This window comes from Protopterus annectens, chromosome 14.part0, assembly GCF_019279795.1.
Source record: "Protopterus annectens isolate FY-2018-M chromosome 14.part0, PAN1.0, whole genome shotgun sequence".
Classification (NCBI taxonomy): Eukaryota; Metazoa; Chordata; order Ceratodontiformes; family Protopteridae; genus Protopterus; species Protopterus annectens.
Genome location: NC_056748.1, coordinates 771,132,828 through 771,160,166, shown reverse-complemented (window position 1 = coordinate 771,160,166; position 27,339 = coordinate 771,132,828). Strand labels below are relative to the sequence as shown.

The 27,339-nt window shown below is 38.8% G+C and overlaps 1 protein-coding gene across 3 annotated transcripts in view; it reads left to right on the top strand.

The window, feature by feature from the left end:
• Positions 1–27,339, top strand: part of LOC122789228 (synaptotagmin-15-like) — a 180,534-nt gene that overhangs the window by 50,522 nt on the left and 102,673 nt on the right. For all 3 annotated transcript variants that reach the window (XM_044056507.1, XM_044056505.1, XM_044056506.1), the window contains one exon: positions 15,458–15,597. In XM_044056507.1, the coding sequence (XP_043912442.1) occupies positions 15,458–15,597 (140 nt within the window). The remainder of the gene's footprint in view (positions 1–15,457; positions 15,598–27,339) is intronic.

Below are 27,339 nucleotides of genomic sequence, written 5' to 3'. Positions count from 1 at the left end.
GGAAGTGAGGACATTTTTTGATCTAGATGAAATTGCTTTTGCAATAAGCTGTGCAAGGTAAAAGGATTTCATGACCACTGTTGCAACATGATGGTCAAATGTGAGGGCACTATCCAACCAAGCACCCAGGTGTCTCACCACTTTCTCATTTGGAAATGATGAGTTTACTACACTATAAGCTGAAGCTAGGAGTTGCTTATCAAATACAACAATGTTGCACTTTCTAGCATTGGGCCTGAGCCCAATTTAATGTTGCACTTTTTAGCATTGGGTCTGAGCCCAATTTTTGTACACATGCTATTGACAAGAGTAAGCTGCTGTTAGAGTGCCTGTATGGCAAAGGAGAACTTGACAAAAACTCACAGCTTACAATCATCTGTGAACTTTGTTTACTAGAGGTCCGCATCTAATATATGGAAATCTGAGATTTAGATACTGAATATCAGAGGTTCCAGTACAGATTCCGGAGGGATACCATTGGTCACTTTCAATGCCTTGGAGGATGCACTTCTTGTTCTTACTGCCCCTAAGCCAGATGGCTAGCTATGGTTCAATTTAGAGCTCCTTCAGACTGTTTAATATATTTGCATGTGATATGCTATCAAATGCCCTGACGAGGTCAAGGTATGCCAAGTGGACAACTTGCCTGTAGTCTCTGGCTTGAGTAACTCTCTCAAAGAAGTTCACTGGATTCATCAGACAAGATAAACCCTTAGCAAAGCCGGACTGGTGAGGGTTGAATCTGTTAAGACTTTTGATATTATAGTTAATTATGTTGGGTATGATACAATCCATGACTTTGCATATAAGACCCATTAGACTAATAGGTCTGTAATTCTCAGGGTCAGTGGTGGAGCCACTTTATGGAATGGCATCACAGCAGCTGTGCACCCCACCTCAGAGACTAAGCCTATTTCTAGGACAACATTAAAGAGATTGAGGAGTGGGTCCACTATTGCTTGTTTAGGCAACTGGGTGTGTTGTTAGGACCCTGCAGATGAGGTATTCTTTGTACTGAAGTATACTTTCAATACATATTATTTTGTGATGGTTTGTGAAAATACATGTCTCTGGGGCAAAGCAGACACTACATTTATTTTCCAGTATGCTGGCTCTATCCACTGGATTGAGGTAAGTAGTACCATTACGAATAAGCTCTCCGAGTGTGGCTCCTTACTTTTCTGACATAACTAAAGAATGATTTGTTGTTGTCTTTGCTGCCTGTAGCTAGTCTGAGATCAAGGGATAACTTTATTTTTCTGATGTCCTTTTTTAGTTTCTTGTCTAGCTGTTTGATGTTCTACTTAATTTGGAAGCAGTTTGTTCTGCTATACAGGTTTAAAAGTTACTTCTTTTTACTGTATAGTTTATTAATACTTGTGGACCAACACACTGGTTTGCTTTTAAACTTCCCCATTTGTTTGGATCTAGTTGGGACTGCCAAGTTAATATGTTACTCCAGGTGTGAAAAGAACTTACCTGCATACCTTTTTGCAGTATCAACATTATGGGTGATACTTTTATACTCAAATCTGGAGACTTCATCATAGAATTTTATGAAATTTGTATGTTTGAAGTCCTTGACTTCTGTGATATTTGTTTCTGACAGTTTCAAGATGTTGATGGAAAAGATTAATTATTTGACATCTAACTTTAACAATGAGTGGGATACCTTTGGAGTGGTGTATACAGATGCTACATTTGTTAGGATAAGGTCAAGTATATTTTGCCCTGTAGTGAGATATTTAAAAATCTGATCCAGGAAGTTCTTGTTTATGCTGTCTAAAAATGTTTTGTAAATATCCTATGTTGGTGTTATAGGTCCCTCAGTTTATCATGGGGTATTTATAATTACCTAGGATAACAGCATTCCTACTTATAGGGAATTCATCAAAACTTATTTAGGAATGTTCTCCCGTTCGATTCTCGGCTGGAGTGGGGAGTGCCTTCTGTGTGGAGTCTACATGTCCTCCCCACGGTTGGGTGGGCATTTGAAAGACATGCGTAAATGGGCGTGCCTTCGTTGAAGGTTGAACGTCGAGCTGGCACCTTGGCGTTCATGAAAATCTACTGCTAATCATTAGTGGACCGGAGTTCTGCTGTGGTGACCCCTAACCGGGAAAAGCTGAAAGACAACAACATATGACTTTCTAGTGACAAAGAGGGGCTCCTGTAGCATGCAAAGATCTGGTAGGTATCTGTCTTGTGGTAATGTCGTCTCTAGCAAATAATAATAATGTACCACCACAGTTTCCATCAAGTGTAAATAAGTAAACACAAAACCATGGCACTGAGGCAGTACACTCTGGGCTCTTAAACCAAGTTTCTGTAACAGCGTCTACATGGTTGTGCTCCAAATACAGGACTGCCAAAGGTTCAAGTAGTTTGTTGTTTAGACTTCTAATATTAAGCAGAGCTACCTTGATGTGGTCCAATGGTTGATTTTGAAAATTAGGTTGGGAACTCCCTTACCTGTCTACAAAAGGCACAATGTGGGCAGCAAAAGCTTTCACCAATATGCACAAGCCTTGGAACGAGAGGTGTAAACCGTCCTTGGTGAAGTGATTAATATTGTCATACATCCCATCTGATCCCAAGGTGACATGTACTAGATTCCCACTGAATGACACCAGGCATTTAACCAGTTGTTAAAATCAGTCATCCTTTCTTTATTTTTCAACATCATTCCTGCTATTAGAAGTTTCCACTCAATACATATATGCTCTTGCAGAGTTCTAGTTGGCTCATTTAGTGCATGGTACTGTTCCCCCCAAAAAAGTTCTGTTCCCCAATCTAGCATCCTAGCCAGGTCCATTTCTTATCTATCCACACTGCTTTCCGTAAGGAGCAAAAAAAAAAAAAAGTTGTGTTCCCATCCCCAAAAGCACTTCAGTTCAGAGAGCAAATGCAAAAAAAAAAAAACACTTTAAAATTAAAGAAGAGCAATCTTATGTCACACACCAGAGTGCTAAAGTTCTGCTTCGAATCTGAACACAAATGCATACTGGCATTACTGAATGTCAGTAATGCACACAATTGCATCCCCTAACACTCTGCTCTCAGGTCAGTTGTTCCCTTCACCCAACCCTAACTATACTTTTGTGCTCATGCAGTGGCCTGTCATGTGCATAAGCTAGACAATATGTGTGGACCAACATCTCTGAATTCATCATCATGCTGCCTAGGTTAAACACAACACACTGGCACATCAGGAGTTCATGATTCCTGTAATGCATTCCACTGGTTAATGTTTGGGTGTTCTGCATTACACTCACCCAGGTGCAGGATGTTTTATGCGTACTGCAATGACCCATCTAATCAGTATTAGCATCGAATTGACACTGATATATAGTGTGGGTCAAAATTGTGGACAAGTATGCAAAGCATTTTTGAACTTGATGAGGTCATGCTGGCCCTGCATGAGTGAGACTGTTCCATACTAGTTTATGACCAGCAACAGTCACTGTCAGGCTTGTTCATCCCTACAAACAGCATAATGTGTGACACTGCACGTTGTTCACACTGTAACTGTGAGTGAAGTGACAAGGGCTTCTGTAGAGTAAGCAAACCTCATGGCAGGGTGGAATGTCTACTCTTTTTTCATCATCAGTGGCTGGGCAGATCTGTGCTGCAGCTGAAAATACCTTTGGCATACTTGCAAGGAATAATTTAAGAATTACAACAGCTTACTTAAACTGAAGTTCTGCTACCACCAGGTGATCCTATGCTTTTAGCTGTGTTTGTATTCAGTTTACAAAAAGGTACATCTGCTGTAGTTGTTGTGGTATGGATGTGTATCGTCACTCACCATCATATGTGCAGAGAGAGGTTATGGATATAAGCATCAATGGTTAGGGTTAATCATAAGCAAACATATACCTTTTTAAAACATCCCAAAGACCCCATTAACTAGGTCATGTGCCAAAGGCCATGGACTCATTATTAAAGGAGTTTGTTCTGCAGCCTGCAGTCACTTGTGGTCATTGCCATGGACTTCAAAGGTGTGGGATTGAGCACAACTCTGAATAAGTACATGGGCAAAGAACAAGCATGCCTTCAGGCTAGTGTTAGATATGCTTACTCCATTTTGATTACCTCTACATTAGTGACTGCTGAAGTATAACATATGCTATACTTATGGGTCATTTTTGTATGTCGTTTTGTGTGTGTGTGTGTGTGTGTGTGTGTGTGTGTGTCTGTGTGTGTGTGTGTGTGTGTGTGTGTGTGTGTGTGTGTGTGTGTGTATGTGTGTGTGTGTGTATGTGTGTGTGTGTGTGCGTGCGCGTGTGCGCATGTGCGCATGTGCCCGTGCGTGCATGTTTGATGTTACACTCATTTTCTTAGGCCTGTAGGAACACATATGGCCTCTTGGCACTCAACATAGTTTAGTTCCTAGCTTCATGTGCAGATATCCTGGCACTGCATGTTTCCTCTTCTGTTTTGATGGGTTAGCAATATCTAATGTATCATGTTATCCTGCTCCTTACAAAACTCAGTGTGAAATGGGTGACATATTGTCTTCCCTGCACAGCTTAGCATTGGTTTCATAGGTTACTACTAGGCAATCAGTCCGCAGACTATTAAATGCCTAACCAACACGCAGACAGTGACCAAAAGTGAGAATCAAGTCCTGCATCTTGTGTCTACAAGGAAAACACCTTAGTCATTATGTCAGCCCCCAATCCACCTGGCTTTGGCTCATCATTTTACTGTTGGCAGTTTAATGTGTGTGTGTGTGTGTGTGTGTGTGTGTGTGTGTGTGTGTGTGTGTGTGTGTGTGTGTGTGTGTGTATGTATGTGTGTGTAGAGGGGAGTGTCGTCTGTACTGATATGGTATTACTTCATTTGGTGGCGCAAGGCAAACTGGGTGGCATGTAGTCTTGGTGGTATTTTTTGCTCTCATCTTTCTCCAGTGTGTGATGTTCATCATATTGATCACTGCTGCAATAGCCTTAGCTATATGGGTTATATCGTGGCAAGGATATAATAGCCAGACAGTTTCCAAAGCTTCAGTGCACCTTCACTGTTAGGCAGCTTAAGCTGAGTTAACTAAAAGAAAAGTTTGATTGCCAAGCCCTTTACAGTTTTACTACCACCAAAGAGTACGCCCCTCTGAGGCTTTTTTTTAACAAGAAACATTTGTATTAAATTATCACTTATGACACAGGCAATCATACATTTATATAAATGAAAACAAACCATATTGACATAATTTCAGCTGCAAGTATTATACATCACTTATAATCTATCAAAGCTCTGTCAAACATTACATAGCTCATTAAAACCCTACCTTCTTTTAAACCTCATTCTTCCTCTGCATTTATTGTTCCCACAATTCCCTTTTTTTCTATGTAATTTGATCCTACCCTTTTCTAAAGATCCCACTGCCAGTTGTTTTAGTTACTATATTCACTACTTCTAGGTCAGCTGGTTTAGAGTTTGATTTCTATTTTCTAGTAATTGTTCTTTTTTTGTCTGCAGCTGCCATAGTTAGACTCAGCAAAGCCTTACTATGTCAATGCAATTCTGATTCTCTAACATAGCTCAAAAAATCATTTTCCCCTTTGAGGCTTTTGAGGATTCACGGTCGGTTTGTGCTGTTCTTTTGCTGGGCAGATAAGTTCCCTTTGGGGGAAAAAACTTCCATTCAATTATTTTTGTTTATTAGTAATACTTTCCTCTTCACGAAAGTTATTTTAAAGCAAGGAGTTTGTGGTTTAGTAAACTGTCACAAGACTGTACTGTACTTTTAAATGAGAGCACTCTTTTTTTTTTCTGTCAATTTTAAAAGATGCTTGCAGTGTGGAGAAATTGTGTTTATTTTACTTTTTGAGGCTGGCAAAGCATTTTAAAGTGCTTTTTACTGTGTTATTGTGTAAAAAAAGTGATTTTTAAAGACTCAAATTTTATCAGCATTTGCTTCCTGGTTTTTTTTCCAGAAAAGAGGCACCATTTTTGGCTTGACAATGGAACAAACTGTCAGTCCAACAGTCAGTCCTTCTTCCAGTCACAAAAAAGTTAAGCAAACGGCTTTTGCCACAACAACAGGCTAACAATTTACATCATTTGCAGGTGGATGACTCTACAATGCCCATTTGCAGTACCTCAGACAATTAATTTTTCATCCGGGATTCCTCTGGTGTAGCACCTACAGCCATTATGGACTTGGGGTTAGCCATGTCCTCTGTGGCTGTTGGGCTTCTCTCATTGGACAAAGGAAAGACACTCTTGTTGGTCTTGGGAGGGGAAACATGGAAGGCTTCCCTGTTCTTTCAGAATGTTGTACCCATCCCTGGGGAAATTGCTGCTGTCATTTATAACACTGTTGGCTCCATTTTTTTTCTGTCAAAAAGAAACAGAAAACTAAATATGTATCTACTCTTCCTCTACTAAGCCACGGTGGTGCAGCGGTAGTATTGTCGCCTCACAGCAAGAGGTTCTCCTGTTCGATTCTCGTCTGGAGCGCCTTCTGTGTGGAGTCTGCATGTCCTCCCTGCGGTGGAGTGGCGTTCGAAAGACATGCGTGAATGGGCGTGCCTTCGTTGAAGGTTGGGCATCGGGCTGGCACCTCGGCACCGTACAAATCGACTGCCAGTCATTAGCGGACCGGAGTTCCGCTGTGGCGACCCCTAACCGGGAAAAGCCGAAAGAAAACAAACATCTACTCTTCCTCAAAGTTCTTTAAACAGGAGGAATTTACTGGGTTTCTGTCAGGGTTTTTTTTTTCAGGATGTTGGTCCTTCTTATTTATTGGTCTTTGGTAAAAGAAAGAAGGATACCTCTTTTCCTGAACAAATTCAAGATTCTGAATCTGGACGGGAAAATAAAGAGACAGATAGAGGTTTTCTCCTCTGTTTTCTAATTCAGACGATCTCAATTTCTGATTCTTCCTTTGGGGTTCCTCTTTCTATGAGATTTTTTCCAGAATGTGTCAGTGTTTTCAGTGGGAGTACACTGAGGTTTCTCAGTCCCTCAGAAAATTTTATGAGCTGTTATACAAGGAGTTTTCTGGACCTTCACCAATCCCTGCAGTTCTGTCAACTTTAGAGGATGTGTTTCTGTCTGCTTGTAAATTTCCTCATAGCCAGCCTGCTGCTGCTAAAAAGGCAGATAGAATGTATAAAGTTCCTCAGTCTTTTTAAGGTTTTTTTACACTCTTCCCAAACTTGACCCAGTAGCTATAGCTTTAGTTACTCCTATTGCTGCTAAACATTTAGTTAATTCCTATACTACTCTTTCTGATAAGAACGGGAAGATTATTGATGGGTTTAGGAGAAAAGTGTATGCTTCAGCAACTTTGGTTTTCAGAATTTTGAATTGTCAGGCTCACATGCTAATGTTCATTCTGACCAACTGTGAAAGTATGAGGAATGTTTTGTCTGCAGTTTCCTCTTGTGAGGAAGAATATGCTTTTAATTATTTCGTTTCTTCTATTGTACTACTGACTGCCGTCTATTTACATCTTGTTTGTGACTCAGTTAATTCTTTCAGGCCTATGGCATCTGGTACTGTTTTGAGGAGATTTGGTTGACTGCATTCCCAGAACCTCCTAAGAGAATGTGAGTAATGAGATTCACTTTTTGGTTCCTTTGCTGCAGAGGTGATCAAAAAGTGTGCTGAAAGGTAAGTTAAATCGGGAATCTCCTGAGATTTGTCTGCCCTCCTTTTTCATATTTTGTAAGAGATTCTCTGCCTCCTCATGCAATTATGGGATAATGGCAAGTGTGTTTCAAAACAAAATCAGAAACCGTCAAACCCAAGGACAGTACAACTAGTCAGTTTAACTGTTTAAGGGACTTTGTTCCCTGCTCCCACTATGGCAGTCCCTTTTCCTCTCCTGAAAGTCTGAATCTCCACTTTTCTCTTTGGCAACAGATAGTTTCTGAAGATCATTCATCAAGGTTATAGATGGCAGTGAGAGGATTTTCTTCCTTTCCATGGTGTTATTCCCCATCCTCCAGACCAGACTGGTTTCTTTATACTTGTCCCTCATTACATGCTTTTCCTTTTGTGTTTTAGAACTACTTCTGCCTTCATAAGTTTAGAAAGGTTTTTGTTCAAGGAGGTTTTTAATGCCAAAGAAAGAAGATGCTTGGAGAACAGTTCTGGATCTGTCTTCTTAGACCTGTCTGTGATGGTAACTAACTTCTAAATGATGTCTCTTCATACTTTGTTTCCTCTTCTTCCTCATTCAAGTTTCCTGGTAACACTACATTTAAAATATGCTTATTATCACATTTCTTTTCATCCAGACATCAGGTGTTTCTTATGGTTTGTGTGTCTAGATCACTTTATCAGTTCTCTGTTTTACCCTTTTGACTATCCATTGCACCAACAGTGTTAACCAAGTAGTTAGCTCCATTTATAGGCTTGTTGCAAGCTACAGGGTATACATTTTCTCTTTTCCTTATTTATATGACTTGCTTGTATTTGTAGAGATTTTTTCAAAGTATCAGGAATCTCTCACTTGGGTGATAGATCTGTTTCACAAGCTGGGATCTCAAAAGAACATTCAAAAGTCCTTTTTAATATCTTCACACAGGATTGTATTCCTGAAGTGTCAGCTTGACAACTCAGTTCAAAGAGCTTTTCTTCCACAGGAAAAATAGATTTATGTGTAGATCTACTTCTAACTTTTTCCACAAACTTCGGTCACTGTGAGGAAATACCTCAGGATTTTGGGTCTCACGGCACCTATGTTTCTCATAACTCTGGCAAGACTCCACATGAGAAAGATACAATGGTATCTGAAGTCTCCTTGGACCCAACATCAACATACCTTGCCTTTCAAATCCCAGGGCTGGAGTCTGCGAGTAGAAAAATTACTTGGTGACAAATATCCCTAAATTCAAGTCTTTATCCTTGTTCCAAAGCAGTCAGTCATCTCAGATAACTTGGACTTTGCTTGGGGGAGCAGTTTCAGCAGGGATAATGGAGCAAGGTGTGTGGGACAGCTAGGACAGGTACAGGCACATAAATATAGAAGAGATGCTTGCCCTGGTCAGGGCATTCAGTTCTCTGAATCATCTTTGGTGCCCAAGACCTCTTGAAGTTGTTTCAGTCAATACCACAGTCATGTGGAATGTGTCTGTCTGGTTGTACACCCTTTGCAGGTTAACCATTTTACCTTGGGATATAACTTGACGGTGTAATCACACTCTACATGCATCCTTCATTGTGTCAGAGAAATAATGTGGGGCAAACAAGCTAAGACAGGGTAGACTCACAGGTATGCAAACTAGATAAAGGTGTTTTCCACGATTTGATCCATCTGTGGGGAGTTCCTCTAGTAGACCCATTTGCCTCCTCTCTGAATAATCAGCTAGCAAGATTCTGCTCTGTGACTCCATACAGGAATGCCTGGAAGGCAGATGACTTTTCTTTTCCTTTGATAGAAATGTTCCTTTATGTTTTCCACCCTTTACACTGATATTCAGCGTACTTCTAAAGGTCCAAAAGGAATCCCTATGATCATTGTGGTGATTCCCTTTCTGGCCCAGGCAATTGTGGCTTTACCTTCTTTTGGAAATGACCAGGGCAAATACCACAAGGTTCTTCACAGAATGAATCTACTCACACCAGATCAGGGGTGTCTGCTACTCCCCAGCCTTAATCAACTTCACTTGACTGCCTGGATAAATTTCATTTAGTCACCTGTATACTGAGGACATGCAGCAGGTATTAATGGAGACAAGAAAGCCTGATACTAGAAAAATCATACATTAGCAAATGGAAAAGGTTTTCTCATTGGTGATAACAACAACATAACCAGCGTCCATTCGGGAGTAGTTGTTTTCTGGTTTTACAATATTTGTGTGAGTTACTTTTCTATGGCCTTTCTTACTCCTTCATCAAGGTTCATTCATTGGCCACTTTAGTAGGTCTGTTCATGGATCCTCCTCTTTTAAGGCTTTCTCATGTCAAAAGGTTTTAAAAAGGGTTTTACTTAAGAAGCCTCCAATAAAGCCAGTGGCCCCTTTTTGGGATCTTACCTTTGTATTTTGAGAAGCTAACACTTGCCCCACTTAAACCAGCTAATCTCACTGACTTGAGTTTTTTTTATCATGGAAAATAGTTTTACTGATTGTTCTAACCACTCCAAGAAGAGTATGAGTTGCAAGCTCTTATGGTGAGTCAACCCTGTCTCCCTGTCTTGTTTTCCACATAGACAGGGTTTCTTTGAGAATTAATCTGTCTTTTATGCCTAAAGTGGTATCTGAGTTTATTTTAAGCCAAACTATATATTCCCCCATTTTCTTTACTGATCTTAAAAATGAGGGAGAAAAGATACTCCATATCTTGGATGTCCACTGACAACTCAGGTACTGTCTTGAAAGAACTAAATATTTCAGATATTCTGATCTGTTCTTTTCTTGTGAAGATAAGAATAAGGGATAACCTGTGTCAATGCAGACTATTTACAAAGATTGTCTATGCCTATCACCTTTTGTTATACTCACCACAACAAACTTTTTCCAGGCAGGGTCAAGGCCCTCTTTACCAGAGCCTTGGTTTCATCTATGTCTTTTCGAAGGTGTTGGATTCTAGAAGCATTCAATAAGCTGCAACTTGGTCCTTTGTACATACTTTTACAAAGCACTATAAGCTTTGTTCCCTCACTAGGTCTAGATCAGGCTTTGCAAGGACCATTCTCCAGGACCTCCTGGACTCTCCTCCTTCCACCTCCAAAATGTAGTAAGCTAGGGTAATCTACTCATAAAGCTAAAGATACTGCAGCAGAAATCAATATGATGAAAATGGCACAGTTGTGTAAGGAGACTTTACTATAACAGTAGATGTTTGAATGATCACTGCTGCAGTATCAGCTCCCTCCCTCCATCCCTCTTATTTTTTTTTTTGGTGTTTTGCTTATTACAGGGTGTAGTTATTTATTTTTTGTTCTTCCTAGCATTGTCATTTCAGGGCTCTTTTGGCAGGAAAGGTCTGAATGGCTTGGCAAGTGAACGTGTCTTTTGGTCAACTTAGCTCGAGCTTCCTGACAGTTTGGGGGGAAGGAAGGTGCCCTGAAGCTTTGGAAGCTGGCCAGCTGTTATATCCTTGGTAGGATACAATCCATATAGCTAAGGCTACTGCAGCAGTGAACATTTGAATATCTAATGTGATGGTAAGTTTACTTACACAACTGTACTTTGTCCTGCTCTGCAGATTCTGTTGTTTTTTTTTGAGCAAGCTGCACATTTGATTGGTTTTATTGGTGGCATCAGTGGTAGATAAGGTTGCCACCTGTTCAAATGCCCAAAGTGGGACATTTTGGGTACAAATGTCAGATTTTGCAGGGCAAAACATACCCACAGCCAGTACAAATGACAGTACTTCACTTTTTTGCCTAAATAAAAGCTTATTCTTGTAGTATTTTAGTTGCTTAATCTGTTTCTTATAACATTTAGGTGTTTCAGATACAGAATGACTGTTTTATGCAACTATTACATAAAATATAGGACATATTTTTGTCCTAAAATCTCAGGAAATTTGCCATTTTTTCAATTTTTTTGCAGGACACAACTGCCCAAAGAGGGACTGTCCCTCGCAAAGTGGGACTGGTGGTAACCCTAGTGGTAGATTAAGTGCACCTTGGGTCCTCTGCATTTTTCAAACCATACCCACCCCCACCACACAGCATGCTTTCATATATTATTAGGACCACTCAGAAATGATCATGTTTGTTTGGATTCACATTCCTCAATTTAACAGCATTCAGTCAGCTGTAATTGTAATCCAGCAATGTCCATACTCATTAATTATGGGTACTTGACTGGTATTGTAAAAATTATCAGCTTGTAATAAAAATGTCCATAGTAAATACTTCTGTTTGCTTTACACAAATGCAAACTAGTCCTGCAAAGTCACAGTAATGACTGCTTAACTTGATCATGACAGCTAGAGTCAACCATTCTCATCCACACACAGTCCTTGTACTACAGCAATTACAACCCCATTGTTGAGTACCTACACCTCACATATCTGACTGAGGTAAAAGCAGATTAATAATTGTGGACACAGTTGTGTATTCATGTTTGTGTTATAAATGCACACAACAGCACAAGTATTTCAACTTCTTTCACACAAATGCACAGTAGTCCTGCAAAACCAGACTGTTTAAACTAAGCAAACAAGAGGGTAAATTACTTTCATCCAGAGACAGCCCCCCCCCCCCACCCAGCAAAAATAGCCAGTTTTCTATGTACACCTCAAAACCAGTTCCTATTAAACTTTTACTGCAAGAATCAAAGAAAACAAAAACAGAAAATAATTACAGATAAAGAATAAGACATATTTCACATTGTACTTAGAAAGTTGCCAGCATAACAGTTTTTGCATTAGCATCCATTTTCTGAAGGATTTTGAAGTCTGAAACATGGATGTCTGTCACTATTTATTGACTATACTCCAGTGATTTGTCAGAAATGACAAATTTTGTGAGGAACAGACCACAATATGATGCAAAGTTAAGAGCATTCTATGAAATAAGGTACAGTTGAGAGCTGGGTAATTTCAACTTTGTTTAAGACAAACAGTAGCCACATGTATCCCAACTTAATTTATACAAATGCACATTATTCCTGCAAGGTCAGATGGTTAACTGAGCAAATGACAAGTGGGTGTTAGTTTCATCCACAAGCAAACCTCATACCCTACCTATTAGTTGTAGCCACATTGCCATGCATATCTTAGGTTACTGTGGTAAAAAGATAATATCTTTCAACCAATTAGTACAAGAATTATTGAAAAATCTAAAAAAAAAAATCAGTGAAGGATTTTAAATATCACTCTTATATACTTACCAAGTTCTTGGAATGAGAGTTTTTGCATTGACATGCATTTTCTTAAGGATATGAAACCTGAAAAGTCAAAATGTCTGTCATCATTTAGTGAATACAATCCTCAATGATTTGCAAGAAAACACACATTTTATGAGAAACAAGCCAAAATTATGAGGCAAAATCAGGGACAGTTTAACTTTAGTAAACAAAAACAGTTGCCAGAGAACAAATAGACCATAAGTACAAATGCATACCAGTCCAGTAAAACTAGACTTTAAACTGGGCATCACCAAGATGGTAAGTTGCTTTCATCCACAGCCAGCCCCTCTTTCATTTAGTGACTGTAATCTTCAATGATTTGACAGAAAACCCCACATTTTATGAGATGCAGGTAAAAATATCAGACAAAGTCACTTACATTCTGTGAGATCAGTGACAGTTTCAACTTCCTTTTACACAGTCACTAGAGAATAAATATTCCAAAATGTTTCACAGAGATGCAGACTAGTCCTATAAAGCTGGTCCTTAGAATGAGCAAATGATAATAGGGTGAGTTGCTTTCATCCTCAGCAAGCCCCTGATTATCATACCCTTGTATTGTATACCACTACATATTTGCCCATTATTGAATGCATAGCACAGGCTATTGATCTGCCAGATGTATGCATCATGTGGCCTGCATACTGATGGGCACTGATGTTTGTAATAAAGCTATCAGAAAAATGATCATAGCTGTCAGCTGTTGCTGTATTGCCCTTCAGACTCAACATATTATTGATTAATGGGACCTGTAAGTACCTGTATGCATATCCATGATCTGTGGCCCTAGACATTGAAGCCATACCAGTGACTATGGGAAAGGCCTTCATGATGGACTGAACCTACAGCTATGTCCCACAATGATATGCAAGAAGATGTCAAAATCCTGGAAGCTGAAACATGACTTATTTCCAACCTGTTGGATTCTTCATTTTATTAAACAGGAGTTTTTCAACTTTGGCAAGCCTTTTTTCAAATTATTTGCCCCTAGGAATGAGGTACAGCCTGTTACTTTTCTGCAACCTGTTGTTACTCAAACTTCAGAGGGTGTATGTGGCCAAAATACATAGTGCTGGGGGCACTGTAGTCCACAATGGTCAGTGAGGGGGTATGCTAAGCCGGCATATGCTGCGGCTCTCTTGTAATTTATCTTAATATGCTTTGTATTTGCCATGATCTTTGAGACTCTCAACCACCAATTCTTATTCACTGTCTCAAGTTCATTTGATGACGAACACTCTGCTGAGTGACATGCCAGTGGATCCCACCCAGAGCTGCATCATGCATTGTTATTGCTGTAATACCTTCTGCAGACATTTAACACATGCAGAGTATGACCATGTGGTTCTGTTACCCTGAACTGTTAGATGCATACCACATATTGTGATATTCTTTTATTGTGAGCTGGCAGTTCTTGATAACTGCTTTCTAAACTGCTCAATGTCTGCAGTTTATCTCATTAACATACTCTTTAGGAATATTTATTAATGTTCAGAGATTTAATGTTTTCCACATTTTATGATTCACATTTCACTTGCCTGTTCCTAGGCTAAGCTCAGTGGATTTTCATTTAGCCATGGTAGACTCCTAAAACCCACCCCCTGATGGTGAGGGATGTGAGAGCATTGTGTTTTGCTTTGCAACAGCATCTGAAGCACATGGGGCATGAAATTGTGTAGCACAAGTACAACACATGTTCACAAGTAACCAACACTAAATGAAATATGTTTTCCAATACAGCAGCCTTTTTTATTAAACTATAAACCATAAAAGGCTTATATTCTTAATTTCTGCTTGTTTTTCTTCCTCCATCATATAATCCCTGCACTATAGGTCTTCTTTACTAATTTAAATGCTCTTTAAGTACTTCAGCATATGGCATATTTCCCAGGGTATTCATACCCCCACTATTCCTATCCCCTAACAAAGAGGTGGTTGTTCATCTCTGGAGTGCTGTCACTCAAATCTTTTAACAGCTAAAAATGTTATTTTTGTTTAATGTTGACTATGTTTGTCTTGAGTGCTTTCAGATGATTTGACTTTTTTAATTTTTTTACATGTCGGTAGAGGTGACGGTAGGTGTCCCCTACAACAGGTTCAAAGTATCTGTCACCAGACTGGAAAATGTCTGTATAGAAAAGCCATTATCAGCAGAAACCTGACTGCCTGAGGACTTACTGAGAGCAAACTATTTGCAGCCAGTAAGTACTGAAATGGTGAATTTTTATTTTTGAAGATAAAAAAAAGTTGGCTGTAGGTGTAGTGGGTGGGTGCACCCTCCATATCTCCCTCAAGTGATATAACAGACTGTGGGTCACACAAGTTATGGAAAAGGACAGAACCTCCACTTACTACACATTACTGTTTTAGTAGTTACTGGGTACAGCGAGTTTGCACTTGACTCCATAGGCTCCCCGAAGACAGTCCACTCACAGTTTCTTGTGGACATTTATTTATTAATAAACCACTCTTTGCATTCCACACTATAGGACACATTCAGTAAAAATAAGTATCACTGCTCAGAGTTCCTTTCTAAGGAAACAATGTTTGCTTTACAGCTTTTTCAAAGATCCTGTGTATCTGTTGGTGGTGTTTTAAGTTATTAAAAAAATTCACCATGATAATCTGCTTGACAGGGCAAGAAGTATCCCATTTGTCGTTCCTCCAAAATTCGACAGTCGAGAATGGGTGGGCATTGAGAATGGACTTCAAATTCAAGATGACAATGAGAACTACACTGCACCTGATCTGCGCTGCTGTTCTTTTCAGTCTAGTGGTATGTTTAATTTAGAGGTACTCTACTAAAGAGTACATTCTTAATTTTAATCTACCTTTATAATCTTCTAATTAGAGAAGACTAGTATATACCAGTGGATAAATAATAAAAAAAAGATTGTTTTCTTTATTGTGGTCGTAGCAAAATATATTGAGCTGTTGTATAATGTTCAAGTGCATTACACAATCTATATTAAAAAAATTATATTACTAAAAAAAAAATCAAAGACATGATGGCTTAAAATGTAACCTATCACTGACGCAAAACAACACTGGCACGTATTCAGTGAAAGGAAAGTATTTAATGGTATAACATGCAGTAATGCACTATAAGTAAATTGCTGTCCGTTTGTGTGCTTTTCTTTTTTAAAGATTTTCATTCAAATTTAACACATTAATACAACATATTAACATTCGAGAGAAGAGCACACAACCAGGCAAAAAAGCAAAAATAAAACGATTTACAATAGTGTAATCTGTGTGCTTTTCTGATATAGAGGAGTTCATCCAGATGTGCACCTTTATGTTGCATTATGAAAGGTTGTCCTTGTACTGTAGGTGTGCCTTATGAAAGGTTGTCCTTGTTCTGTATGTGTGCCTTATGAAAGGTTGTCCTTGTACTGTAGGTGTGCCTTATGAAAGGTTGTCCTTGTACTGTAGGTGTGCCTTATGAAAGGTTATCCTTGTACTGTGGGTATGCCTTATAAAAGGTTGTCCTTGTACTGTAGATCTGCCTTATGAAAGGTTGTCCTTGTACTGTAGGTGTGCCTTATGAAAGGTTGCCCTTGTACTGTAGGTGTGTCTTATAAAATGTTGTCCTTGTACTGTATGTCTGCCTTATGAAAGGTTGTCCTTGTACTGTAGATCTGCCTTATGAAAGGTTGTCCTTGTACTGTAGGTGTGCCTTATGAAAGGTTGTCCTTGTACTGTAGGTGTGTCTTATAAAATGTTGTCCTTGTACTGTATGTCTGTCTTATGAAAGGTTGTCCTTGTACTGTAGGTGTGCCTTATGAAAGGTTGTCCTTGTACTGTAGGTGTGCCTTATGAAAGGTTGTCCTTGTACTGTAGGTGTGCCTTATAAAATGTTGTCCTTGCACTGCAGCTGTGCCTTATGAAAGGTTGTCCTTGTACTGTAGGTCTGCCTTATGAAAGGTTGTCCTTGTACTGTAGGTCTGCCTTATGAAAGGTTGCCCTTGTACTGTAGGTGTACCTTATGAAAGGCTGTCCTTGTACTGTAGGTGTGCCTTATAAAATGTTGTCCTTGTACTGTATGTCTGCCTTATGAAAGGTTGTCCTTGTACTGTAGGTGTGCCTTATGAAAGGTTGTCCTTGTACTGTAGGTGTGCCTTATGAAAGGTTGTCCTTGTACTGTAGGTGTGCCTTATGAAAAGTTGTCCTTGTACTGTATGTGTGCCTTATAAAAGGTTGTCCTTGTATTGTAGGTGTGCCTTATGAAAGGCTGTCCTTGTACTGTATGTGTGCCTTATGAAAGGTTGTCCTTTTACTGTAGATGTGCCTTATGAAAGGTTGTTCTTGTACTGTAGGTGTGCATAATAAAAGGTTGTCCTTGTACTGCAGGTGTGCGTTATGAAAGGTTGTCCACGTACTGTAAGTGTGCCTTATGAAAGGTTGTCCTTGTGCTGTAGGTGTGCCTTATGAAAGGCTGTCCTTGTAATGTGGGTGTGCCTTATAAAAGGTTGTCCTTGTACTGTAGGTGTGCCTTATAAAAGGCTGACCTTGTACTGTAGGTGTGCCTCATAAAAGGCTGTCCTTGTACTGTAGGTGTGCCTTATGAAAGGTTGTCCTTGTACTGTAGGTGTGCCTTATAAAAGGTTGTCCTTGTACTGTAGGTGTGCCTTATGAAAGGTTGTCCTTGTACTGTAGGTGTGCCTTATGAAAGGTTGTCCTTGTACTGTAGGTGTGCCTTATGAAAGGTTGTCCTTGTACTGGAAAGGTTGTCGTTGTCCTTGTACTGTATGTGTGCCTTATAAAAGGTTGTCCTTGTATTGTAGGTGTGCCTTATGAAAGGCTGTCCTTGTACTGTATGTGTGCCTTATGAAAGATTGTCCTTTTACTGTAGATGTGCCTTATGAAAGGTTGTTCTTGTACTGTAGGTGTGCATAATAAAAGGTTGTCCTTGTACTGCAGGTGTGCGTTATGAAAGGTTGTCCACGTACTGTAAGTGTGCCTTATGAAAGGTTGTCCTTGTACTGTAGGTGTGCCTTATGAAAGGTTGTCCTTGTACTGTAGGTGTGCCTTATAAAAGGCTGACCTTGTACTGTAGGTGTGCCTCATAAAAGGCTGTCCTTGTACTGTAGGTGTGCCTTATAAAAGCCTGTCCTTGTACTGTAAGTGTGCCTTATGAAAGGCTGTCCTTGTACTGTAGGTGTGCCTTATGAAAGGTTGTCCTTGTACTGTATGTGTGCCTTATCAAAGGTTGTCCTTGTATTGTAGTTGTGCCTTATGAAAGGCTGTCCTTGTACTATATGTGTGCCTTATGAAAGGTTGTCCTTGTACAGTAGATGTGCCTTATGAAAGGTTGTTCTTGTACTGTAGGTGTGCGTAATAAAAGGTTGTCCTTGTACTGTAGGTGTGCGTTATGAAAGGTTGTCCTTGTACTGTAGGTGTGCCTTATGTCCTTGTACTGTAGGTGTGCCTTATGAAAGGTTGACCTTGTACTGTAGGTGTGCCTTATGAAAGGTTGTCGCACTGTAGGCGTGCCTTATAAAAGGCTGTCCTTGTACTGTATGTCTGCCTTATGAAAGGTTGTCCTTGTACTATAGATCTGCCTTATGAAAGGTTGTCCTTGTACTGTAGGTGTGCCTTATGAAAGGCTGTCCTTGTACTGTAGGTGTGCCTTATGTCCTTGTACTGTAGGTGTGCCTTATGAAAGGTTGACCTTGTACTGTAGGTGTGCCTTATGAAAGGTTGTCGCACTGTAGGTGTGCCTTATAAAAGGTTGTCCTTGTACTGTTGGTGTGCCTTATGAAAGGTTGTTCTTGTACTGTAGGTGTGCCTTATGAAAGGTTGTCCTTGTACTGTACGTGTGCCTTATGAAAGGTTGTCCTTGTACTGTACGTGTGCCTTATGAAAGGTTGTTCTTGTACTGTAGGTGTGCCTTATGAAAGGTTGTCCTTGTACTGTACGTGTGCCTTATGAAAGGTTGTCCTTGTACTGTACGTGTGCCTTAGTCCTTTTATTTTCAAATGTGCATTATGCATACTTCCAGTGTAGTTTGATTATATCATATAGTACCTAGTACCACTTATGATGAAGTACATGTTTTAAATATGTAATCTGGAATAATGTCTCATTATAACTGCACTTCTCTCAGCTCACAATGCTGTTCTCATGCAAACCACTGAGAACAGAATCCTCCACTTCATCATCTAGCCAGCTGCAGAGAACACCACTATATTACATAAAATGCACGTATGCGGCTTAGTGTAACATCAAGCAATCATGTTGCTGTCCCATTTACCTTCAACGTTTTACATAACAGATATTGTCCCTAAGCAGACTCCATTTCAGAAGCCAAGTTTACACTCTTAGGAACAGTGACAGTATTCAGCTACAAAGCCCACCATTCACACATAACATATGTGAAAAAGCTTGTCCAAAACAACGCCTGCGATGATCAGTGACATCCCCTAGAACATCGGGAAACTCAGTAAGTTACCTATATTTAAGAAATCACTCAGTGCTTACTGAGCAAAACACATGTAACTGCTTTACAGGCACAGGGCACCTTTAATGCTACGCATTACTATTATTTATGTTTTTGCTGATTTCACAATGGATGGATGGGGTAATTTTATGAGTATGTATCACAGTATACTTACTATAATTCTGAACGTTGCCACTTTGGCAATGGTTGAAACGTTTGGTGAATTAACACGTGGGTGTCAGGCTGACTTGATTATTATCTGTTTGTTTTCTTTCAAGAGGGCTTTCATTGATTCGTAACTTTATAGATATTTCAAGGGGATTTATTCTTAAGACTACATATATGCCTTTCCAGTACCTACCCACAGACTGTAACCCCTTTTTCAAGAATGGCTAGCTAATCAGTCCTGTTGTAAATTTGGGGGATCCATCCAATCATCCAGGTTCCATTTGAAGGATGCTAGTGAATTGTACTGTTAAACCTTTAGGGGAATCCTGTTCCAGATGTGGGGGAGGTGCTGTGTGATAAATCTGTCCTGTCCCTCCACTTTTTGTAATGTTGGTGAAGATTTAGGACCCCATTTCTGGTGCTAGTGGAAATATTAGACTTGCAGACATACAGAATGTCAAGGACAATTGGGTATCCAATTGCATGGCAGGCTAAGCATAGATCTCCCATCAAAAATGATGAGATACTGAAAAAAGGGGCCATGCTTCCTGCCTCTTCCTAGTAGCTCAAGGTGTTTATGCCTGCCATTTTCTTAGTTAGGAACTTCTGTGGCCCTTCTAGTTGTTTCATATGCTTGGTGGGGTATATCCCATATGGGCATTGTACTCAATAAGTGGCCTAATCAATGCTAAATATAAGAGAATGATAACCTCCTTAGATCTGGATGATATTCGCTTGGTGATTAGATGTGCTAACTAGAAGAATTTCTTAACTATTGTTGTCACATGATGATCAAATAATAGAGAATTATGATCCTAAGTTCCAAGGTCTCTAAGTAAGTTTTTATTTTGCAGAGGTGTATTTGTGATACTGTGTGCAGTGGGGAGGGATTGTCTACCAAATGCAATGAAACAAAATTGTTTATCCATCTATCAATCCATTCATACACAATCCTTTTTCCCATTTTTGCACATGGGGCTGGGGTGTCATCTCAACAGTGACAATCATCTGGACCCAAGGTTCACACTGCTGGGTAGCTCATTCAGTTTTATTCCATTTTCAGTACACCAAGAGGTTACAAGGGAGAGTTCTTGCTGGAGTGTTTAGGTATCAGAGGGGTACTTAACAATAACTCCCAGTTTGCAATCATTTTTAAACTTAGTAAGCCAGATGTCCTAGATCCCTGTCTGCAGACCATAAAAGTAAAAGCCAAAAAAGTGGGGTCTCAGCACTGATCCCTGAGAGGCAACACTGGTCACCTTAGCTGTACAATCTATGCTATACTTTTGGGAGGGGTATCTTAGCTAGGCATTCCATGCTATACTTTTGGGTGGGGTACCTTGGCTAGGCATTCTATGCTATATTTTTGAGAGAGGTACTTTGGCTAGGCATTCCATGCTATAGTTTTGGGGGGATACCTTGGCTAGGCATTCTATGATATACTTTCTACAATTTTTAACTTTGCATCCTTAGTAAAAATGTGACTCACAATACTTTAGCAATGCATTTGTCCCTCTTTTGACACACTGTAGATGTGTACTTCATATTAGTCTAACTCCTGTGTTTCTTGTCTACATCAGCTTAAAAAGTTATTGTTGTGCTTGTCTGCTCATCTTAGTTGTATTAATTATTGTGTAAATGTTTTATGTCATTCATACTCCTGATGCAATGTCTGATGTCAATATTATATAAAGTTCATGGTAACATTCATATTTTAGTTGTTGCATTATTCACTGTTGATGTATTTTGAGTTATGGCTGAATTATGGATTGGTCCAGCTACCCACTTAACAAACCATAAATAAATAAGTATCCATTCTGTATTCAAGACTATGATGAATCTCCTGCATCTGCTAGGTAGCAGCTATGTTGCAAGAATTACTGCCTATCTCTGTAGCATCTTTTCTTTTAATTCACACCAGGCCCATTTATGTAGTATTCTTTCTCCCACTCTGCTGCAACAGTTGTTACCATATACAATAACCATACAACCACCAGTTTGACTTGCAGTTAGACATGTTTGGTGATACGCTGGTGTATTTCACAAGTTGTAGAACCACCATTTCGATTGGAGACTTTGGAGACATTTAAAATTAGTTCCTGTTACTGCAGAACATTCCTAGGTCTGTGGTGTATCTCACACAATATAGATTTAACAAGAGACCTTAATAATGTTGTACCTGATTTGGCAGTGCAGAATCCACCAGTCAAGAGAGTTGAGGAGTGCTTTCCAAATGAATGATCTTTTTAAGATTTGAATGTCTGTCTATCTCTACTGATGAACTGGGATCCATTGCGCCAGTAGCCAATTATGGCACCATTCTGATGATGTCTGCAAGAGATGGACAAATACCTTCCATGATTGGAAGGGGCAGGATACTGCCTATCCCCATTGGGTTTTGTAAGTATGATAACATCATGTTATAAATAATATATTATATAGCCAGTGTTCCAGCAGTGTCACTATGCATATAGAGTGTCAGATATTGTTCTAGTTATTTGACTGCTGAACACCACTTTGCACTTTCGCCCTCCAAGGATGTTGCAGTTTGCCCTTATGTATGTGTTAATTTTCAAAGTTGGGCATACTGTATATCAGTGTATATTGCACTGTTATTTAATAGGATGCTGTGTGTACATCTACCTAATAATGCTGCACACATATATTAGGACACATTAAGCGCCAGAAGAATTGCATTACTGGATCCATACAAGGGTGTATCTGGGCATACTCCAGAGGGGTTGTTGGTGTCAGACCTACACAGGTGGTCAACAAATGCCTCACATGTATAAATATATGAACAGCCAATGTGAGTTATTTACACTTAAAGTATAGTATACCTAAGAGATAGATTTGTACTCAGCTTGCTTTTGTTGTTTAGAAATCAGTTTGTTGTGACGGATATGTTTCTTAGGCGGATAAGATACAGCATAGAGAGAGAGAGAAAGAGAAGGGGGGGGGTTTCTTTGAGTATGTGGATGTAAAATATAATCCACATAGATCACAAAGTTCAGAAAATTTGCTTTCTCTAGATAAAGCATTCATCCCAACTTACATGGTTGATGAGGGGACTACTGATCATTCTGGGTTTGTTTAATTTTCCTTCTGGCATTCAGCTCTGGTTCACTTTTAGGCACTATATCAAATTCTAATTAAATAACCTGTTATTAATACTTATGTTTTTTCTGGGAAAAAAATTGAGAGAGTGTCCGCATATGCTCTAATTTTCTTAAATTAGATTTTTTTTTTCATTTTGAAAGTACAGCTTGAAAACAGAAATTGTCATCTGATTTATGTGTTTTTTTTAGCAGGTTATCGTTTAGTATTGGCTGGACTTTCCTCTGGGACAGAGTAGCTTCTTTGAGGTGCACTGACTACCCCCAGTCCTATGAACATGTTACGTGACTTCATACCGGTATTTATCCTCTCATGTTGGGGTCACCATTCTGTCCCTTCCCATACTGGCAATGACAGGTTTTGTGTTATCGATGAGAAAGCCTGAGATCTGCCACTACTGCTCACAGACATTACCTTGACAACCTGGGTTCCTATATTCATGTATTATGTATATGTGTATATATATATATATATATATATATATATATATATATATATATTTTTTTTTATTATAACTGATTTGGAATTTCATTTGATTATCTTTTCTCAATATAATCTTTTTTAATTGTCACTTTTGATTTTTGATACTGTATTGGGGAACTTATTTATTAATATATATATATATATATATATATATATATATATATATATATATATATATATTATATATTTGCAGTAGACTATCGTTTTAATATTTTAGACATGGAATCCACAGTTTTTTTAATAGTTTACAATACTTTTGAATATTTGTGGTCAATGGCCTGTTGCTGCTTTCACATGTAATGTACTAACTTTTTTATATTTTGTACATGGATTCCATAGTTTTTTATCAGTTTTCAAACCTTTAGGATACTTTCAGTTATTGGCTAGTATGTAGCATATCAGCATAACACAGATTACGTAACATGATTTCTCTATTTTAACTGTAAGTGTGGATTTATCAGTACTTTGTTATAGGCATTACTACAGGCATGTTAATGTTAGATTTTTCTACAGTCTTTAGTATGCTTACCCTAACTCTTTTTATTGTTCACTAGTGCAGGCATTTTGATATATGACTCCTTTACAGTTTTAAGTGTGTTTACCCTAACTCTTTTCATATGATCATAGAAGGTTACGAGGTTATTGGCCTTGAGGCCCTTATAAGCCTAGACAAGAGTTTAGCCCATGTTTAGACAAATCAGCACCTGATGCCCCTGTCCAGCAGGGTCATGGGTGGCATCCCAGGGGTATATTTTCTGTTTCCCATCCAGTTATCCAAGGTGCACTTAAAAAGGGTAAAGAGGTACTCTGCTTGATGTGGAGAGGGAGCCTATTTCATAAATGGGGGAGTCTCTGGGGCACAAATCTGTCCCACCAACAAGTCTTGTTCATGTCACAGACCAGGTTGAGGTTGAGCATGCGGGTTACTTGAGTGGAGTTTGACTTGCAGATATGCAGCAATCCTATCAAGGTGGGATTCGTGATCACCTTGTATGCTAGATAGAGGTAATCTCTGAGGAGTCTGTATGAAATGGAGTAGAGGGATAGGGCTTTTAGCCTGTTTGCGAATGCTAGATGTTTGAGGCACTGGATTCTCCTGGTAAAGAACCACTGTGGTCTCCAACTGCTGCATGTGTTTTGCAAGATACATGACAAAAGGGGTGTTGTACTCAATAATGGGCCTTATAAGGGAAGAATACAGGGATGTTATGACCTCCTTGTCCTTGGATGAGATACCCTTACTTATGAGGGAGGCCATGTAGAAGACTTTCTGTACAACGGAAGCAACATGGTGGTCAAAAGTCAGGTTCCTATCAACCTGGGTGACCAAATCCCTCACATCTGATTGCGTGCTTAGGACATTGTTAGTAATGTGATAATTTGTGGGGACGTCACTCTCCCCAAAGGGGATGATGATGCATTTTTGGTATTCAACTTGAGGCCATGTTTCTGGCACTGGTCATTTGTCTGAGTGAGACCCCCTTGGAGGATGTCCACATTACTAGGGGAACTGATGACAGCACCCAGCTTGCAGTCATCTGCAAACTTGGTCAGCCATAACCCACTGTTTTTGGCCTGCACCTCAGAAAAGTACACCCCAAGTAACAGTGGCCCCAGGCCGAACCCTGGGGTATGCTGCTTGTTACAGGTCTACTGCTTGAGGTGGCTTCCCTCTATCAGTGAGCCAGTTTCCTACCCATCTGGTAACATATGGATTGATGCCTAGTTGAGAGAGAGTTTATCTATTATGCCCGAGTGACCTTTTAATTGGTTTACCACATCAACATGTACTTGTTAGTGACTACTTTGTCATTGCATTGGGGATGGTTTGTCTTACATTGCAGCCTTTATATATGATTTTCACTTTGTAACTTTCATATTCTGAAGAAGTTCTGTCCACTAATAAAGGAACGAAAACACTAAATACCAGTTGGATTGTGCGATGGTTTCTTTCTTAGTTTGAAGTATTTTTTATAATATATATATATATATATATATATATATATATATATATATAGATAGATATATGTGTGTACAGATATATAAACAGTGTGTGTGTGTGTGTGTATATATATATATATATATATATATATATATATATATATATATATATATACACACACACACACACACACACACACACACACACACACACACACACCCAACACACCCACACACATTCACATGTTTAAAGTGCCCGGCCCCCCACAGTTAATATACCATGATACACCATGTCCAGGAATTACAGTAGCCCACTCTCCCAGGGAAAAAGAACATTCTCTTTTCAGTAAATCACAAGCATGTTTTCATGTTCCTTAAAATTAAAAAGAAAATCTCTGTGTCTAACCCCCTGCATACTGCCAATGAACAAACATTATATATATATATATATATATATATATATATATATATATATATATATATATATATATATATATATATATATCTATATAGTGTGTGTGTGTGTGCATGTATATTTTATGTGGGTGTATGTGTGTAAATATATTATATATATATATATATATATATATATATATATATATATATATATATATATATATATATATATATATATGTTTATTTTATATATATATATATATATATATATATATATATACACAGAGAGATACACACACACACACACACACACACACACACACACACACACACACACACACACACACACACACACACACACGTTTAAAGTGCCCGGTCCCCCAGAGTTAATATAGCATGATATCATGTCCAGGCACTACAGTGGCCCACTCTCCCAGGGAAAAAGAACATTGTCTTTTTAGTAAATCACAAACATGTTTTCATGTTCCTTAAAATTAAAAAAAAAATCTCTGTGTCTAACCCCCTGTATACTGCCAATGAACATCTTTCCTCAGTAAATTTTGGGTATGTAGTTTCTTGGGGTCAAGTTTTATCTATGTATATTGATGGTCATTCATTCCACCAGTAGATAACCCTTTAATAATTAAAAAATATTCCTTTTGTAAGGCAAGCATGTAATTTGGTTTCAGCCAAAACTAATTTGGTCAAGAAGGTAGCTGACTACAGCTCATCACTTTGCTTTGATCTGTAGAAATTTAAGTGTTAAAAATACTATGCAGTCTAAAACGGTCACTATATTATGAAAGAAACATTCAGGGTTAGATATTTTAATTAATACCAGAGCTCCAGTGAAAAATATAGGTCTTCTGGGATTTTCTAAAGGAAATGTCAGTGCATAGACTTGAATCCAGGAAGGAGGCAAATTCCACAGAATGGACCCACGATTGAATGCTCAAGATCTCAGGGAGCATCCTGAGATTCAGCAGCATCCAGGGATAGATTTAGATATAACCTAAATAATCTGTATTTTAGAGTCTTACAGTCTTACAGTCTGATGGAGCCTACCAGAATTTCAGAATATTATGATTTTATTAATTTAGTATAGCTTTATTATAATTTCATATATGAAAGTTTCCGGAAACCAATTTCTTATTAATAAATGTCTTAAAATGAGTAATGAAAAGGAAATTTTAATGTTGTAATAGAGCAATCCTTCCTGTACCTGTGCACAATCTTATTTTCTGTTAGCACTTGGCAAATAGGGCCTCTACATATTTCAGTAGTCTATGACCTCACCATGTCTAAAAACAGCCACGCCAATAGCCATCCTCTGGCCAAGTGGAGCTGATGGACATGACAATATTAAAGCAGAGGGGGCTCCATCATATATACACACCTGAGGTTTGCAGGTCACATGACCGCACTGTAGCTGTCAATCAGTGCAGATTTTGCAAAATCCCAGGACTGATATGGTAAAAACACAGTGCCATGTTCAATTCCCTGTCTGAAAACTCTTAACTCCACTGAAGTTGTTCAAGGTAACATTAATGTAGTCCAAGATAAAGGGAATTGTAGTTGTCTAGTTTAATAAAGATCACTGCATGAAACACAGCTGAGAAGTCACTACACAGTACCAGATGTTGAATTCTGGAGATGTTTCAGAGATATTAGTGTAGAGACTTTACTGCAGTCTAGCATTTGGCACAGATTGCTTATAAGGGAATGTTGCAGCTCCCAGTTTTCCTTTAAATGTTTAAAACAGAGCACTGCAATTAAATTTTTAGTCTATGCTTGTAAAAGATACTCGGGCATTCAAGCATGTAATGATATTCAGTCATGATCACATGGGATGATGGCCTATTAAAACAAATGGTGCTTGAAAAAATGTTAAATTTAATTGAATGAGAATACAACAGTGAAAATGTAGTTAAAAGTGCGACTGAGAATGTTTTGATAGTTAAATAATTACCT